The following is a 19,728-nucleotide window of genomic DNA, read 5'->3' on the forward strand; positions in this document are numbered from 1 at the left end:
TATGACAGAAAAGACACTGTCTTCCACCTGTAGGGCCTATATTTTCCCTTTCCCTCTTTGTCTGCTCTGCACTGTTTAATACAGGTGCTGTATTAGTAGCAAAGATGCTTTCCCTCTCCTTGAATTTCAGAGCATTCTCTCTGCACACCTTTGCTTTGCCCTTGTCTCTAGACAAAGTGGTGTCCTGAATGTTACCAAATAATGGGTGAGAAGCGATCTTTGCCTGCTTCTCTACAAAACTGACCAGATCAGCGAATCTAGCTCTCATTGCTGTACGTTCTTGAATGTCACAGGCGAAACCCCTCCACCTTTCCCTTAATTTAAAAGGAAGCTTGGAGATGACTGTTCTCATATTAGTAGGGCTATCCATCTCCTCAATGTACTCCATGCTGTCTACTGTGTTACAGCAACTAGTGAGGAACATAGCAAACTCCGTCAGTGCATCACCATCCTCTGGCTTGATTACAGGCCATTTTAGAGCTCTTTCAATGTAGGCTGAGGCAATAGTATATTCATCCCCGAAATGCTTGCGCAGAAGCCTCTTAGCTTCAGCGTAGCCCCTGTCAGGATACATGTGCGAACAGCTACGAACAAGAACCTTGGGTCTCCCTTGGGTGAACTGCTCCAGGAAGCGCAACCTATCTCTATCGCTGTCTGTCCTTTCCTCAATCCCATGCTTGAACGCTTTCATAAAAAACCCAAACTCCAGTGGATCCCCACTGAATACTGGAACATCCAAAGGAGGGAGAGTGGATGCTTTCTGTTGTTTTACTAGGAGCTCTGTAATCTCATTTTGTCGCTTCATGACATCCAACAAGTCTTTAACATCAGCCATCCTGCCTTGACTAGTAATAGACTGGCTATTATCCTTCTTATTCAATGGATGAGGAAGCCTGCTACTCCTTTCTGAGCCCTGCATTACCTCCGACTCACATTCTCGACCGACATCTCCATGTTCTGGCTGAACCAAACCAAAACTGGCCCCAATACTTTGGCCCGGAGCTCTTTGGCAGGTAGCCATTTTGTTGACCAAGTCAGCAGAAGTGTTATGGGCTGGCTCCTTCACAGTCAGCACCTCAAGCTTTGCGTTAGCTGCAGCAATAGCTGTTTGCAACTCCCATTCCTCCCTTTTTGCCTTAAGAACAGCTTCTTGTCTGTCAATCTCCATCTTTTGCTTTAATGCCTCAGCACGTGCTACCAGAGCAGCCCTCTCTGCCTCAATCTTTAGCCTGGCAGAATATGTGGTCGAAGACACAACAGAAGAGGTTCGACTGCTTCGATGTGCTTTACTGCGTCTGGACGAAATTGCTGAAGCACTGTCTGCAGGCTCAACTTCAGCATCAACCATTCTTGCTTCATCTGCTTGCATTTCCACTCGTTTTAACCATCTCTCTACTTTCTCCACAAAACTTCTCAAATAGCTAGCCTTTGGCTCATACCACTGTGTCTGATCATGAAGAAGTTCCGACTCAGTCAAGTGATTTTTAACTGCATCGTTGTTTTCACAAAACTCAATATATATTTTTGAGAAGTCAGTGGCTAATTTAACAGCCACTTCCTCAAAATTGCCGTCATCTTCCATAAGCTCCTCAATCTCTTTTATCTTTCTAGTAAGGTAACCCAACTTGGTTTTCCTTGTCACTTTAAGATGCTGAAGCTTTTCCTCTTGTGCTTTAAAAGTTGGCTTGGAAACTCTTTTTTCCTGCTGCTCCATATTAATTGCGCTGGCATAAACCTTTCAATGCAATTAATCCTTTACACAGGCCATGTACCACTTAACCATACAGGAATTTTCACAAACCGTAAAGCAGGCACAGCCTCTTACTTTTCAGATGCGGGGTTTTCTTACTGCCGAAAGGATCCGGAAAACACGGGAAGACTTAAGCGCATCCTCTTTCACGTCCCGTTTTCCGTTTTCCCTTGCCGCGCCGCGGGCCGATTAACTCTGTGCGCCGGTGACGCGTGCGTAATCCTCTCACTTTCGGAGCAGTTTTCTGACTAATGTAGCGGCAGCCTTCTGTCCTTCTTTGCCGCTTCTGCAGAATGTAAAGTTTCTGACTCGTGCTCTTGTTCAGTCGCTTGGATGCCTTCCGGTAGCAAAAAAAAAACGAGGCGAAGGAGAAAAGGGGCAAAACATTTATTTTCCAAACAAATCGAAAGGTACAAAACAAATGCCTCTGGTGGGCGCTCCGTTTATTTTTCCTTTATGTTACAACCAAAAAATAACATTAAAACGGCGACGGTCAGAACGGCGACGGTCAGAAAACTGTTGCTCCACGTCCTGCTTGCTTACCTAACCTTTTTTACCCACACCCCTCCGCATGCGGGCCAAATACACACCCCTTTACGACATCTACCAACACTTTACAACAACAACAGACTAATAAAGCAGGATTAATTTATGGAGCACAGCATATTACATTATAACATAAAATGATCAAGATTATAATGGAAACTTAAAGATCATGACAAATACTTAAATATGGCATGATGTAACTGAGTGAAATTATTGGCCTGGACTTGGCTCCAACAAAGGGTGTTACACATACAAGGACACTTCAGTTGATGGTGTTTCCACTATATACAGTCCTGTGAAAAACTAAATATGCCCTAATTGAATAGAACCAGCAATAACTTTAATAATGTTCTGTATGTCTCATTCTTTCACATCATTGTAGAGGAATTCTGGACCACTCTTCTTCACAATGTTGCTTCACTTCTTTGAGATTAGTGGACGTTTGTTTAGGCACAGCTTTCTTATATTTTGCAATATAGCTAAACATCTCCACTCCCAAAGGACATTGTACCAGAGGTCTTGCAGTTTGCAAACCTAAGCCATGTTCTTTGTAGATAGAAGATGCTTTGTCTTGGCAACTCTAACAAACAGGCCTCACTTGTTTAGTCTTAGTTTTTGTTATACTGTCATGAACTTTAACATGCTAACTGAGGCATTCAGAGTCTTAGATGTAGCTCTTCTTGGTAGTTTCTCTAAGAATTGCATGGTCTGACTTTGTGGCTAAATTCTCATCCACTCCTGGGAAGATTGTGGCATTGTGTTAATACACACCTGAATGCTCCAAGTCAGCAAACTTTCAAAGCTTTCTAGAGTTGCTCACACTCGCCGTTGATCAATTAATCGAGTTCATCTGATTACCAGCAACTGGGTGTTTAGAAAAGTCTAAACAATATATGTTATATATGGATTCATTATACACAGAGTAGGCTTACTGCCAACCACAAACAGATAAAATATAAGACAAACACATGCGTAAGGAAGTAGACTGGTGCAGCACAACGATTATGCATTATGTGTGAAATATAATGTTGTGTACATGTAGAACTGTTGTAGAACACAGTCATTGTAGATTCAGAGCAGAATGCAATAACTACCTAGACTACCTAATAATAAATACTTGGCATAGGTACAACTTAGTTGTTTATGAGGATAATGGCAGTGGGAAGGAAGCTGTTTCTGAGTCTGGTTGTTCTGGTGTAGGTGGATCTGTCACACCTGCCGGAGGGGAAGAGTTGAAAAAGTTGTGTCCAGAGTGTGAGGAATTTCTGATCATGTTTGCTGCCTGCTCACTGGTTCTTGAGGAGTTCTGGAGGCTGGACAAGGGGACGCCAGTTATTTTCTCTACATTCTTTAGAGTTTATAGTAGCGCTAGTAGTACTAGGTAGGTAGTCATACTAACCTGTTTTGTGTCTGAAGCAGACTGCGCACGACAGACTTGATGACCGCAGTGTAGAACTTGATCAGTAGCTCCTATGATAGGCCATCCTTCCTCAGCTGAAAGGACGTCAACTGTTGGGACTTTTTGAATAGAGTTGGTGTTGGGCTCCCACTTCCGGAGCTGAGAGATAATAGTGAACAGGAACTTGAAAGACTCCACACTTGGCACAGGGTTGTTTGAGCAGAAAATGTCAAGTTGTAGTGTGTCTGGGGTGTTTTGATAAACATTTATGTTATATACTCATAAAAGTGGCTATTTTCTATGCTAGTTCTACTATTTTACATGCCAGACTTGGCAGAGGTACCAACTCTGGCATGGTATCCCTGCCAGGCTTACACTGGCAGGGATACTATGATACAATTTCAGTTTTCTTTGGAAGAAGAAATGAATTTTATCCCACACTCACAAAAAAATACCACTCTGAAGATTAGTGTTTAGTTAGATCAGTTTCTCCGTTCGGTGAACAGGACGGGGGAGGTGTATTTAAAATAGTCCAAGTTATCTTCTCTTTACATTAATTTTCCAAGATTATGTGACAGACTGCAGTTTTTCCTGTCTTATCTAGTGTAATAATATCAGTGAGAAAGTTTCCATCACTAGGTTGACTAAAGTAGCAGCAATCCAGCTTGAGGGAGGAAGTTTCTTTCTCAGTCATGCAGTACTCTCTTGAGTATTGAAAAGCTGATGTATGTAGATCCTGGAGAAACTGCACGAACAGATTTGGTGTCACTGCAAAAATGACTTTCATGAAACATTATATCTTAGCATTACTATATACACACACAAAAATAATTGAATATAATTGATTTCAAACAGTAATAATCCTCCATCAGTCATCCTTTGTACAGTGCTGGGGACTGTGTCACAGCAGGACATCATTTATCACGCTTATGATAAAAAAAGGCTAGCGTCAATAGAGAATTTAAAGTGGTAGTGTATTTCAATGGAGGCATTAATGCATTAGGCAATATATGAAGATGATGTGATTACGGAAAAATAAAGTCAGTTAACTACTATGTATTTTTGCTTACTTACAGAAAATATATGAAGATATTAAAATGAAGCTGAAATTATATAAACCTTCTGGCTTGATTGAATTTCTCAGTGTATATATACAGTATTTCCTATTTCTTTAATTATTATTCCACCCACAAGTATATATATTCTCAAGAAAGAAAGAAAAAAAATCACTCAACTCAACTGCAATAAAATGGCAATAAAATCATCCACAAATTCCCAGAATATTAAATAACTGCACTATTAATGCTTTATTCTTCTGTGCCAAGATAAGTCTGGGGAAAAGGAGGCAATCTGCAGTGGTTTTTCCATCTTCTGATAAGCCTCGAGGGAAAAGAGCGACGAAGAAGACGAGAGATGGGAAAAGAAAAAAAATACATTGGAATAAAGATGAAAAACAAGAATAGGTGAAAATTGTTGCAGAGCATAACAGTTGGGGGGGGGGAGAGAAAAATTGAAAAGATAAGGAAAGGAGAGTTGTGTGAGTTGATGGAAAGAAAGAAATGGGCAAGTAACACTGGAGGTAAAGTGAAACAGTCTAAGGATGGAAAACTGCAAATACCCGGTCAGCAGAATGGACTGTGTAAGTGGATTGAGATTTCAGCAGGAAGCAGGTTGTGTTAACATTTTAATAATGAATTATTCGTATGTTAATCGCTCCTCTTTTACCTACTTGCAAGACTACAAAGTGACCTTAAACTGGGTTAAACCTGCTGATTAAAACAAATTGCTGCCAAAAATCGTTATTTAGCCTTTAGCTACTACTCCTTTTTTGTCAATTTGAAGGACTTAAGCAAAAAATATGGTCACTGGCCACTTTGTTAGGTACACCTGTTCAACTGAAAGTTAAGGAAAATATCATCTCAGGAAGTCAGCGCATTTAAGTATATAAACATGGTCATGACAGTGTGGAAGAATTATTATTTAAGTGACTTTGAGTGTGACATGATTGTTGGTGCCAGATGAGTTGGTCTGAACATTTCAAAAGCTACTAATCTACTGGGATTTTCCCAGTCTCTGGAGTTTTCATAGGGAATAGTTTAAAAAAGAGAAAATAGTGAGTAGTAGCTGATGAAAAAGCCTTGCTGATGTCAGAGGTCAGATAAAGGCAAGAGTAACTCAAATAACCTCTCAGTATAACTAAGGTGAGCAGAAAAGCATCTCTGACCACACGATACGTCAAATTTGAAGCAGATGGTCGGCAGCAGCAGAAGTCCACACTGGATGCCACTGCTGTTACCTAAGAACAGAAAACTGAGGCTACAATTCACACTGACAAAACCGGACAACGGTAGATTGAAAAAATGTTGCCTAGTCTGATGAGTCTCAGTTTGAGTTGTAACATTCAGATGGTGGAGTCAGAATTTAGTGTAAACAGCACAGTGAGTGCATGGTGTTCTTGCATTGTTTAGTTTTGAAATATTTCTCTGATATCCAGTCATCTAACAAACGTCTACCTACGGTAACTCTCATCTTCATTTGCCAGGAGTACTGTTCACCATCAGCCACTGTGTTGCATGAAAAACATTCAGAATAATATCTGGATTAATGTGCTAAGGTTAATCACGGATAGGACATGTGTCTGGATTTTTCTGTGTCTTCTCACAGTCTGAAGACATAATTACGACTCACCTTTAGCCCATTTTCCGCTGGGATAAGCTCCAGCCTCTTGTAACATTGTGATTAAGATAATAGATGAATGGACTGTATCAGCATGTGTTTTACTTTGTGTGCTAATGTGTTTTTAAACAACATATTGTCGTATACAGTGCTTAACAAATTTATTAGACCACTGCCCAATGTAAGGTTTGTCACGGCTGCCCTAAATTAACAGTACTGGCAATTACCAAATATATCTAGATTTATAAAAATGTATTAAACATTGTTATTATTATTATTATTATTGTTGTTGTTGTTGTTGTTATTTACTTGAAGTACTGATTCAGTTGAATCATGACATGAATTCAGTTTATTTGCCTGATAAATAATAACATATTTATTTGGTTAGTTTAGTCTTTGACAGATTTCTAGAACGCTTGCGTTTTCTTGTTTTTATGACAGGTGGCCTAATAAACCTTGTAAGCTCACCATGTGGGTTGTGTGATTTTGTGATTCTCTATTCTGTAAAAAAGAAATGGCTTTACAGGTGTGTGCCATTTCTTAGAAGGGCCACTTTACAGGACATGTGGCTTAGTGAGCTAATAAGAAGGTGACAGATAGTACCTCGGGAAATAAGGTCAGACCACAGGTGAGGAGCGAAGCAGCTGGAGTTTCGATTAAGAGTATGTGCGCTGATGGAAATGCAGTTGCATAAGGAGCACTCACCCTTTGCATCTCTTTTTTCTCCAGCTTGCAAGCCTGGCTCCTTCAAGGCGTATGCTGGAAACACTAAATGCTCCAAGTGTCCTCTACACAGCTCTAGCCATGACCAGGCGGCCACCATCTGTCACTGTGATAAAGGCTTCTACAGGGCTCTCAAAGACCCCACTACTATGGCTTGTACAAGTTAGTAGAAAGCTACAAAACCTTTCGTCTCTTTCCTGCTTGCAGAAATCCAATTTTGTGACTGCTGTGCCAACATTCACCCCATCGTTTCTGGTTTTATTTATTTTTTTAGTTTCGTTTTGCTGTTTAAGTTTTAACAGTGTGATTGAGTCACATTTAAATTTCTGCTCACCAAGTTTGGACATTTCTGAGCGGTGTATCGATGAAACTGACAAGTATCATGCTGGAATGAAACACTCTTACACTCTGAGAGCTATCCTCTCACACGCCTACATGCAGATATTTGAAGATACACTCAAACAGCTCAGATTTTTTTTTATTGTACAGGTGTGAAAACTGAAAAAAAAACCCTGAAATTTTAGCCGGGAAATTGACACAAGTTGCTGGAATGAAGCCGGAAATGTTGAAAGCCAACCACCCACACACTTGCTGTACCTACACACTGAACACACATGCTAAGGAATAAAAATATGCTCAGCGTGCAAACTTGTCAGATTATGGTGATCATGTGCCAACCATTGCTTCATATTCAAGGTCGCATAAGTGTCCTGGAGAATATCCATCTCAAAAAGTGGCAAGTGCAGTCGCCAAAAAAAAAAAAAAAAAATGTCTGTCTCTAAATACTTTTCTTCTCTCTTTCAGGGCCTCCATCAGCTCCCAGGAACCTGGTCTCACTCATCAATGACACAGCTCTCTTCTTGCAGTGGATGCCTCCCAGTGATACAGGAGGCAGAAAGGACATCACTTACAACATACTGTGCCAGCGCTGTGGTGGGAGTGACAGCAGCGGTGCTGTGACACAGTGTGAGCCGTGCGAGCCTGACCTGCACTTTATCCCACGGCCACTCGGCATTACTGGCACCTCTGTAGCAATACTGGACTTTGCAATGCTCGCTAGCTACACCTTCCACGTTGAGGCTGTGAACGGGGTCTCTGGGCTGGGTATGACTGCACGCTCGCTGGCAAATGTGACCGTCACGACACACCAAGCTGGTAAGTCCTGTTCACTCAGGCGGTCTTTCGTTTTGTTTTCCAGTTCTGGTTGTTTTGCTTTTTTAAAATGGTGGTGGTAATAATAGCAGGCAGATGTAACCCTACCTGCAAATAGGATCTGTATTAATACAGTTTATTTAACGAGAAAGCATATTGATGAATTTATTAATAATTTCATAAGAGATTAAACAGAATTGATGATGGATTATAATCATCTTATCTTAAAGACCTCATACTACCGTATCACTCCAATAGAGCCCTTCACTCCCAGACTGCAGGCTTACTCGTGATTCTTCAGTGTATTTAAAAGTAGAATGGGAGGCAGAGCCTTCAGCTTTCATGCCCTTCTCAGGGGTAAAAGGCAGAGTACACTTTGGACTGGCCACCAGTCTGTCACAGGGCTAACACAGAGAGACGGACACCCATTCACACTCAGATTCACAACTATCGTCAATTTAGAATCACCAGTTAACCTAACAATGTCTCTGTACAGTGAGAGAAAGCTGGGGTACCGGAAAAAAACCCACACAGGCACAGGAAGAAGTTTTAAACCAGGCCTCAGGATGACCAGTGTATTCAAACCCAGGACCTTCTTGCTGTGAAGCAGCAGAGCTAACCCCTGCTGCTCACTGTAATTTTCTCATTTTTTGAGTTATATATAAATAAATGTCAATCCCCATTACATTTACATAATTGTAATTATTCTTGACCAATAATACACTGTGGTTAGACAGGAACTAATTCATACTTCATGAATATTGTTTTTTGCATTGCAGTTTAGGTTATTCATTACAGTAATGAGGAAGGGGATTTACTTTCCTCTTTCCTGGGGACCCTGAGACCTCTTAAGTCTCCATCTCTCCCTCCAGCTTAATGCGTCAATAAATGGAACGCACTCCTGACCTTTGAATTGCTGACAGAGTCAGTGTGACCTGAACCTATTCCTAATTAGTGAAACCCAGCAGACCCGGGGTCAACTAGATCTACAAGTTCACAAAGGAACATCGTCTCAGGCTTGAATTAGTAAAAAATAAGAGACCTGAAATTCAGCTTTAACCTTAAACTTCAAGGTCGGGAATAGTAGTGAAATAATTGATGGAGAAGGTTGAGATGAAGGAAGGGAAGCAGGTGGATTAATAAATTATGCTGGGATGTATGTGCACGTTTCCTCCCCTTTCAGCATGCGTATGAAGTTTGTATTGAGATTAAATCCTGATGAGAACTAGAGTCGTACTCAGTGATCTCAGTTATCAGCAGCTCAAACGAGACAGTGAGGAGCTGTGAGTGTCTGTGCTAAATCATAGTTGTCATTGTTGTAATACTGCTTTGACATTTATTTAAGTATTTAAACCGAGAAGAGTGAATGATGAAGATATTTGAAGCTTGGGAAATGTAAACAACATATAACTGGATGTAAGAATCTTTTGAAGGCTGATCCCTTTCCCGTGGTCGCTCACATTGACACTCCGGCACAATATTTGCCCGAATGTTGATTAAATGTATTTAATTTAATGTTTCAAATGTTGATTAAATATGTATCTAATGAACTCAAGTAAACGCTAAAGCCCTCTAAATATTTCACAACTCATTATTCATGAACTGCTTGATCAAAATACTGATGACTTTGCACCAAAACTATCAAACTGATGAGCTTAAATAAATGATAAGTTATGAAAATGGAAGAGTGTGACTCCTTAAACTAAAGCGATGCAATCAAGAGTTGATGACACCGTTGCTTCTGAGAAAGAAGAAATGCTCTTGGTTGCACAGCGGTGGTGCAAAGAGAAGCTTTTATTTCATAAACTCTTGTCTGCAAAGAACAGACTGCAAAAACCAACAGAAGGCCCGTCGTGTTTAGTCTCTCATTACTCTTTGAACTGATAATTAGTGACAGCTGGTTTGACCGGTCGCAGCCTCTGCTGGGTTAAACATCACCATCACTGCTGGCCGAACCATGTCCTTAACGTTCTGAACTCTGATCTTTTTTTAATGACAAAGAGTCCGAACAGACGTAATCACTGGTGTGGGCATGTAACTTTTCAGATTCACACGCTGTAATTTTTACTCTAGTGAAATGCTTGCAGTGTAGTGCAGCTCAGGGTCACCTCTAAGAACACTTATTCATATTTGGCTGTGAAAAATAACCTAGAACTGCAATGGTTGGAAATCTGAAAGACAAAGCGTAAAAGTCACCAACGCTCTGCTGACTCAATAACTGCAGAGCTCCAAACCTCCTCTGGTGCTGGGCGCTTCATGGGTTTCCATGGCCAAGCAGGTCCTGTATGTGTGATACGTAGGCAGCCTGATGTATGAATGGAAGTAGAATTCAGCAATTGTGTAAAATAGTATATTTAAACATTCATAGATAACAGACTACTTGAATATGCTGAAAGGTTATTATGAATTTTTTTGGCCTATGGCCCCCAAATCACTCTTTAACCATTTAAATGATTCATGAATTGTCAAAATCTTGACCAATAATGTTCTTTTAATTGATAAATTGGCTAATCTTTATATTATATAATAGTGATCATGCGCATCATGATTTCAATTTAATAAAACAGAAAGTAAAGTAGTAATTTAATTAATTCTCCTCATTTTTCATTTTTTAAAAGTAGGCTTAGGAAAAAATCTAAACCTGTTAAAAAATTATGCATCATTATTTTTAACATCTCAAGTCCAATTATCACCAAAGTCAGGAGGATTCATTTCCTGGGAAATTCCTGTACCAAATTCCACATTTTACAGTAGTCTGTTCAATACTTGTTGAGCCTGTTCAGTCCGGACCAAAGTGGTGAGCCGGCCAATCAACCAGCTCATTAGGGTGACTCTTCAAACTGTGATCCAGATTAAAATTTTAAAACCTGTGCCCATGTGTAGAATTCGCTGGCTTGCTGTGTCAAAAGCAGTGAGACGCAGTGAGAATGAAGCAGCATTAATGATGAAGTGACAACAAGGAGTCCAGACAGTTATAAGATTATATTTATGCTCCTGCTCATTAAGAAAATACTTCGCAGTCATTCCTCATAATTCTCTTTAGTATACAGGGAGAAATAATGTGTCGAGGTTTTTATTTTTACAAACTGAAATGTGTGCTGATGGGCTGTCATCATACCATGCAAACCAGATGTCAGGTGTGTATGTGTCATGCCTGGCACCCATCTCTCTGGCAAAGGCAGCAAGCCCAGTGGGAGGAAGTTGGAATGCAAAAATAATCTCCATAGCAGAAGAGAAGCAGCCTGTGGGGATGTTCCCATTAGGATGTTTAGAGTGGATTAACTTGTCAAACTGCCTTTCCTCAGTAGACATACTGTACACACACACACGCACACAGAGAGAGAGCCAGAAACACACACACAAACAAGCAGGCAAGCAAATTCATACAAATAAGACATTTGCACGCATGTATCACCCACACATGGTGTGCTGGTCATTTCCTCAGCTCGTTCCTGTTATTTTATCTGCATTTTGTTATATTACTCCTCTGAAAAGAAACCAGAAATACTCACTTTTCTTTGATTGTTGATTGATACAACACATACACCGTAGCTCTGTTACGGAGATTACAGCAGCTTCTTTGTTGTGGTTTGGATAAATAAAAGTGATCCTGTTCTGCATATTTTACATGACAAATGGGTAAAGTTTTAAAAATAAGAAATATATTCACTAAAAGATTGAATTATTGAATCTGTGCAATGACACGTTTGCTTGAGTCAGCAGCTGATTCTCAGCATCACATGGAGTTTTTTATGCAAATTTAAATGAACATGTGACATTTAATATAAGCCACTTTAGTAGGGTCCCCTTAATAATAGTGTGTTGGAAGTGCTTTTGCCTTCAGAAGTGCCTTAATTCTTCATGGTTTATATTCAATAAGGTGCTGGAAGGTGATCCTCTGGGATTTTTGGTCTATTTTTAGCTTGAGATTTGTCAGCTGTGTATTCATGATGAGGACACAGTCAGCAACATTACACGGTACACCAAGAAAATATCCCCCACACCATTACACCACCAGCAGCCTAAGCTTCTGATACAAGGCAGGATGTATTTATGTTTTGTCAAAGTTTATACCAAATCCTTACTGTACCATCTAATTGTCACAGCAGAAATGGATACACCAGGCCAGGCAACAGTTTTCCTTTCTTCTAATTTTTGGTGAGCCGGTGTGAATTGAAGCCTCGGTTTCATGTTCGTAATTGACAGGAGTGGCATGCTGCATGGTCTTCTGCTGCTGTAGCCCATCTGCCTCAAGATTCAGCGTCTTTTCCATTCAGACATGACCATATGCTTATAACAACTGGTTATTTGGTTTCTGTTGCATGTTACTGTTACTGTTTCCTATCAGTTCAAAGCAGTCCGATGAGTCTCATCTGACCTCTGGCATCAGCAAGTCATTTTGGTCCAGACAACTGCTGCTCACTGGATGTTTTCTCTTTAAATGGTTCTTCTCTGTAAACACTTGTGTGGGAAAATCCCATCACATCAGCAGTTTCTGAAACACTCATGCAGCCCATCTGGCACCAACAACCATGCCAAAGATAAAAGATACTTTACCGCCTTTCTTCATTCTGATGCTCAGTTTGAACTTCAAAAGGTCGTCATGACCATGTCTTCACACCTAAATGTGCTGAGTTGCTGCCATGTTGGTTACTTTGTAACTAACAAAGGGGCTGTCGGTGTATGCATGAGTTAGCTATGCATTAAGGAAAAATATTCCAGGAAGCTCTTTTTTGATGATGTTTAAAAAAGAAAAATTGAAAATCATGTTAAACTCTTCAAACCGCTGCATAGGTTTAAAATAAATTCAACTAAGGTGGGATGTTCATGGAATGAAAAATGCTGTCTGCTTAAGCTTTTTTTTTTTGGGGGGGGAGCGAGACTGTGGATGGACAGTCTCATTACCAGTTAAGACAGATGCTGCAAGGTGATTCGAATAATTGATTGTGATATTATGGCAATTATGGAATAATAGACAGTTAAAAGCAGAATGAAAAAATTAACTGGATTATGTAGTGAGAGGAAAGTAGCAATATATTTTCTGTTACCCTTCCATCATTGGTAAATTGTTTATTAATGACTCATTATGCTGCTAATATGTTAAAGCTATTAATCAGAATTAGTAATCGTTTCTCTTCTCAGTTCCTAGGGTGCTTATTTAACCTTGAAAAGTTAAATGCCTGGTTAAGGTGCCACTTTATCTTTAAATAGAATAGTTTTCATTGACTCAGATGAGATATTGTGGAGATATTTGGTTAATTAATTGTCACACTGTTGTTCTGAGGGGTATTTTTTCAATGTCATGGTGTCTCAGTTGCTCATCTCAATGACTATTTTTGCATTCTCTGCTCCATAGTTGGTTTCACTGCACAGGTCAAAGTCATCAGCTGTTGTCCTCTCACCTCTAAAGGCAGCAATGCGTTGCAGAGCGAGCACGATGATCTCTGTATTTATGTAGCGTGAACTGCACTCTGCTCTGAGCTTGCTGTAGTTGATGCTCAGCAGAGGATTTCTCACTGAAGATGCCTCCCACAAAGTTCACTGCAGTATTCTGCGAGGAGGCACACAGAAAGTCACTGCATATTTGTGTAAGGTGTTCGGTGCACAGATTAAAAATGTCCACCTACAATATTTGTGGACAGCCACAAATATAGACCCACTCTGGGTTAATAGTAAACCGTACTTAAAAAAAGAAAGCCGAGCAGAGGCGGAACATGTTATCTGTTAAGCCTGTCAAAATTTAGACTGCAGAATCACAGCACAGAAGAATCACTTGTATTGAATTATATATCAAATTGAATCAAACCGTTATCAGAATGTGAGATTGAATGATGCACTGAACCTTTGCTGAAATAATTGAAATCAAATAACTTCTGGTTTAAATTATGAAGTCACCTAAGATTTTTGCACATTGTTGTTTAGTTCATTCCAGACTGAATGACTTGTCTTCATCATAGTAGTTTTTAAATCCCGAAGATTACTTATTAATAAGAAATCACTAACAGCTTTCAGTGGTGGTTAAAACAATTCTATCTGACTATAGCTGACAAATTTTCCAAAGGGCATAATGTCAATAAAAATGCTATAAATTCATTCAAAATTTGATTTCAGTGGAGCTTTTCACCAAGAATGAGACTGTTTCACCAAATTTTACGGCACCTATATCAGAGGTGTTAAAACGCTAATATCAATCAATAGTTTAATTTACCTTTTTTTTAAGGAGCGTGGAAAGAATGTTGAAGACATGAAAAATGAATTTTTCATAGGATTTTATGCAGTCCTGTGAAAAACTAATCACACCCCATCATTCAGTACCTTGTAGATCCACCTTTAGCACCAATAACTAAAAGTAATCATTTTCTGTGTGACTCTATCAGTCTTTCACATCAATGTGGAGGAGGGTAGGTCCACTTTTCACTTCAACATTTATGCACAGCTCTCTTGGGTTTCCACCGCAGCACTTCAGTCAGGTTAACGTTTGACTGGGCCATTGCACCGCCTTGATTCACTATTCAGTTCTCTTCTATTTCAGTCATTCTGTTGTAGTTTTGCTGCTGTGCTTGGGATCATTGTCCTGTTACATCACCCAGTTTGGGCTAAACTTTAGCTGTCAGACAGATTCACATTTGACTCTAGAGTACTTGGGCATACAAAGGAGTTCATGGTCAAATGACCTCAAGGTGCCCAGGTTCTGTTGCTGCAAAACAAGCCCAAATCATCACTTCTCCACCCCCGTGCTTGACAATTGGCATCAGTAGTTTGTGCTGATATGTCGTGATTGGCTCAAATGCACCAGTGTGCATTACTGCCAAACATCCCCACTTTGGTCTCATCTGTTAAAAGGATATTTTTCCAGAAGTCTTGTGGTTTAATCAGATGCAACTTTGCAAACCTTGCAGCCCTTCCAAACAGAGCAAGCTGATTCTTTTGTGGGATTCTTTTTTATTGTAGTCTCATGAAATTTAGCCATTAACATGCTAACAAAGGCCTGTAGAGTCTAAGATGTATCTCTTCGGTTTCTTTGCGGTTTCTCTGAGCATTGCACAGTCTGAACTTGGCATGAATTTGCTTGGACATTCCCTCCTGGGATTGTGTTAACACAATGAAATGCTTCAAACCAGAGAAACTGCTAAAACGTCTGCTGCTATAGAGGTGCTCACATTAGCTACTTACCCTGTGAATTCTTATGGAAGCAGTAAGGGTGCTCTTAGTTTTGCACAGGACTGCACAGAGTCCTGTGCAAAGCTTTGCAAAGCTTCGAATTACTGTACATTAGAAGTCCTGTCTGTTCCATGCTCTTTTCTCTGGCAGTCGATTTTTGATTTTACGCCATACCGCAGATGTCTTACTGTTGATCCGCCTGAAACAAGAAACAGACAAAAAAACAAAGATTTAGCTCTGTTACTGCCTTCATCATAATGATTTCTTTTTGTAAGGCAAAAACAACAGGTCACACAAAGTTCTCACATGCTGAATCCATGCATGTTGTGTCCTGATTCAGAAGATTCTCTCTCTCTTACTTCGCTGTTTCTCCTTTTTCCTCCAGTGGATTCTCTTCAGTTTTCATCCTCCTTTGCTCTGGGAATAAGACTGACTTCTATTTATATGCTCAGATGCTGGGGAGATGCAACCCCATGGGATTTCTTTACAGCTTTTCCTGCTCACTTGCTCTCTCTCTCCCTCTCCCTCTTCTTCCCCCATGTCCTTTCTTTATTTCTTTGAGCATTTGAAGTTGAGGGTTAACCTATTTTTGCATGTTGCCAATAAACCAACTAGAGCTTATAGAGTAAGCTCAATCGTCAATTATCGTTTGCCTTGTGACTTGTGATTAAACTGTAATGACCATAATTGTTCTCTTTGAGTCACTCATCCATAGCAGAAGGTGTCTGAGCAGCAGACTGATTTGTGCCGAACCTAAAATAACTTCTTCCATAAGTGCGCAGAAGGTTTCTAGAGATTTAGAGAAAATAAAAAAAAATTAAAAATCGAGCTCAAGTTCTCTCACACAGTAAAGGCATAAATTTATACAGTACAGTATGCTGCAAACAGAAATCCCTTCTAGTAACACGATGCTCACAAAGTTTTATCCCCTAAGTGGGTTATGCATATAGTAAAGATCTGCTCAATTACACTAAAGCCAACTGAAAAACATCTTTCTCAATTGCAACCTCGACATTTACGCAGACAACTCTCGTTTAAATGCATTTTTACAGTCACACATTTACCTGATTAAAATGTCACAGAAAAGATTCCACCAGCTGGCAGGTGATTTTTTTGTGTGGACCCCCATTTCTTTAGTTTTATGATAGTTTTAGCTTTATGGCGTCTTTATAACAAGATTATATTATAACAACATTATATTTTAAAAATTTCTGACATGGATATATTTTGGAGTATCTGTATCACAGAAGAATACAGTCATCTGAAGTTACAGTCTCACACAGAAATACATTTTTAAACCACTTTGAGTCTGAAGATGTGTGCATGTTGCATATTTGTCACCCAGAGTGTGCATTTTTGCAGGAGTCAGCATCAAACACCATGTTTCATGTGTGCACCATTTTTCTTTTTGCAAAAATAAATACAAGTGGTTGAGCCGCTGGACTGTGAAGCGTTGTGTCTGGGCTGAGCTCCTGCTAGAACGTTTTGGCTTCTTAACAAGATGTAAGAGTTGCCTCTGCACCCCAATGCATCCGACTCGCTATAGGGACATGTCACCTTTTTGTGAAGTGCCGCATCCAGTCTGTGGACTTCGGTATAGAATAGGTTATCTGCTTCTCTGAGCATGAGGACAATTTATGACATCAATCTGCTCCTGAATTTGTATTCCAACAATGATCTCTCAAACAGCACGCACAGCAACAGGGGGGACTGGATCTGTTAGTTTGCCAAATCATATTGTGTTGAAGCAGAGGCTTTATGAATAATTGATGGTAAATATTTGACTCTCTGCTAGGTGATTTTATGATGTCCTCAGCAGCCTTGTGTAAAATATTCCCCCAAAACTCAGCAATAATGACAAACATGATAAACAGTTGGTGTAGGTCTAGTGGTTTCTGTGACAAAAATGTCTCTCTGAGACTGAACATTACACAGTAGCTGGACAATAAAAATGTTTCAAAATCAATGTTTTTTCCCTGTCTTACTTTTATCTTGGGTATTCCTGTGATGCCGAATGCATTTCTCTGCCCTACTTGTGATATTTCACAACAGCTATTTTACCTGAGATTGTCTACTACAAACTACATAAGTTCAGCTTCAGATGTTTATTTAGCTTTTCATTTGCAATTGCAGCCGTATAACTGGTTCTTTGATGCTTACATCTTTTCTCTGATGACTGAAGACACTTGTGAAATCCCTTTTGCAGTACCGACTCTAAATTCAGTGAATATACTTCAGAGTTCACCACAGAGGCTAGAGCAGGAAATGGCCTGGATCACTTGTTTCCTCAGTCTACTGGGCTTCTTGGCCAGGCGACTCTCGGTCCCCCAGATGTGCTAGAAACATATTGTTTATTGTGTTTTTTTGCTTGCTTATGCTTCCCAAAGTGTTAATGTGTTTACAGGTTCACCCTTTTGATAAAGACACTTTTCAATAAGCCAACCAATTGGAAGAAAGTCAGTCAAATAAGTCAAGTATTTTTTGTTGATTGTAGAAACACGGTGATGGATACAGACACTTCTTATCAAGAAATGCCAGTCATGTAAAAATACATCATTTTCAAGCTTTGAAGCGCTGTTGTTCTCACAGCTTTCTTATCACAGCTGACTCAAAACCCTGCACTCTTTCACTTTACCCTCAGGTCCTGCTCTGGTGGGTGTAGTCAGGAAGGACTGGGCCTCTCAAAACAGCATCGCCCTCTCCTGGTCAGAAGTGGAAAAGCCACCCTCAGACATAGTGGATTATGAAGTGAAATATTATGAGAAGGTAAACCCTTTTTGTCATATTGAATGACGTTCTTCTTCTTCTCTCAGACTATGTTTATGTACAATGTGTAATTCTCTTTGTGGCAAAAGCGTTTTTTATTGCCGTTGCTCTAGAATGCACCACAGTGAATAATTGAGAAAGCCAAACATAAGTGTAGAGCATCCATAATGTGTCATTATCCCTGCTTTGTTCACCATCTGCTCTGATAGTTAATAGGACAGAAATGATGTCTTCTGTTAAGACATTGCTGTGATAATGGGTTTATGCAAAAACACGTTTATCTCTTGTGCCATAATGTGGCTTTGTTTATCATGTTTGGCAATCTGTTTCTGCTTTTCTAGGAGCAAGAGCAGCTGAGCTACTCATCAACACGGACCAAAGCCCCCAGTGTTGTGGTGACAGGCCTCAGACCCTCGACTGTTTATGTTTTCCATGTGCGCGCTCGCACTGCTGCTGGCTACACAGCATACAGCCCCAACTTTGAGTTTACAACAGCAGCTGAGGGTATGATTGCAAGGGATGGGGCACTTGGGAGTTGTGGTTTGTATGTGCTAGGGAGGAACGGCACTGATAATCAGGCAGATTTGTTGTTCCAGATGGATTTGGAGTATGTTTTAAAACAATTCACAAGAGAGAAAGGGAGTTGGAAAGCCACAGATGTTGAGCCATCACTGTCGATTACCAACTCTATATAATCCTTGGAGACGTTTTATGATCATTCTTTGCTACGAGTCACTGAAACTCATCAGGGCTTATTGAGGCGTGAGCCATTTATTTAAGTGCTTATAAGCTTCCATAAGTTCCCAGTTCTGATGGTCTGCTTAAGCATGTATGGCACCCTTTAGATGATGAATGTGTACATATTCACTTGAATATTCTCACATTTCACTATAAGAGTGAATTTGATATAAGTCTGTTGACATTATATAGTGCAACTCATAAGTCGCACAGTTCACGTATACTTTAATTTTACAATAACTGTTGGAGAAATGTAAGAAAAGTTATCCACAAGTAAATGTTTAATATATGTGAAATGAAACATTTACATGTCAGTAAAGGAAATGTCCCTGTCTCCTGCTACTTCTTATTATTAACCAAATATATATCACCAAGCTGATACTGACAATGGATGCAAGACGAACACCGGAAAAAAAAAAGGATGTTATTTTGCAGTGCAAGAGAAATTTTGTTTAAAGGCAGATGTGATTAAACAGTTTTTTGTTTCCTGTGCAGTCCTGTGAAAAAATAAGTACTCGTCATGATTCAGTAGCTTGTAGAACCACCTATAGCACCAGTAACTTGAACTAATTGTTTTCTGTGTGATTTTATCAGTCTCTCATATTGTGCACACTCTTCTTTGCAATGTTGTTTTAGTTCATTGAGGTTTGCAAGCATTCATTTTTGCACAGCTCTGTTAAGGCCCCAGATTTGCTGATGTGCTTGAGATCATTGCCCTGTTGCAAGAATGTGATGTTATACAGAGGAATTTGTTTGATGACTGCTAGACGGCCAGGTTATGTGGCTTTGCAACTAGCGCAAATCTTCACCCCTCCAC

At 39.9% G+C, this 19,728-nt stretch overlaps 1 protein-coding gene across 1 annotated transcript in view; it reads left to right on the forward strand.

Moving 5' to 3' along the window:
• Positions 1 to 19,728, forward strand: part of LOC146639834 (ephrin type-A receptor 6-like) — a 148,537-nt gene that overhangs the window by 116,516 nt on the left and 12,293 nt on the right. The window contains exons 7-10 of the mRNA XM_085345963.1: positions 7,101 to 7,256; positions 7,899 to 8,249; positions 18,049 to 18,173; positions 18,515 to 18,677. Of these exons, the coding sequence (XP_085202089.1) occupies positions 7,101 to 7,256; positions 7,899 to 8,249; positions 18,049 to 18,173; positions 18,515 to 18,677 (795 nt within the window). The remainder of the gene's footprint in view (positions 1 to 7,100; positions 7,257 to 7,898; positions 8,250 to 18,048; positions 18,174 to 18,514; positions 18,678 to 19,728) is intronic.

The sequence above is a fragment of the Diplotaxodon limnothrissa genome, linkage group LG1 (assembly GCF_057381915.1).
Source record: "Diplotaxodon limnothrissa isolate DT_005_m linkage group LG1, D_limnothrissa_male_GT1.1, whole genome shotgun sequence".
NCBI lineage: Eukaryota > Metazoa > Chordata > Actinopteri > Cichliformes > Cichlidae > Diplotaxodon > Diplotaxodon limnothrissa.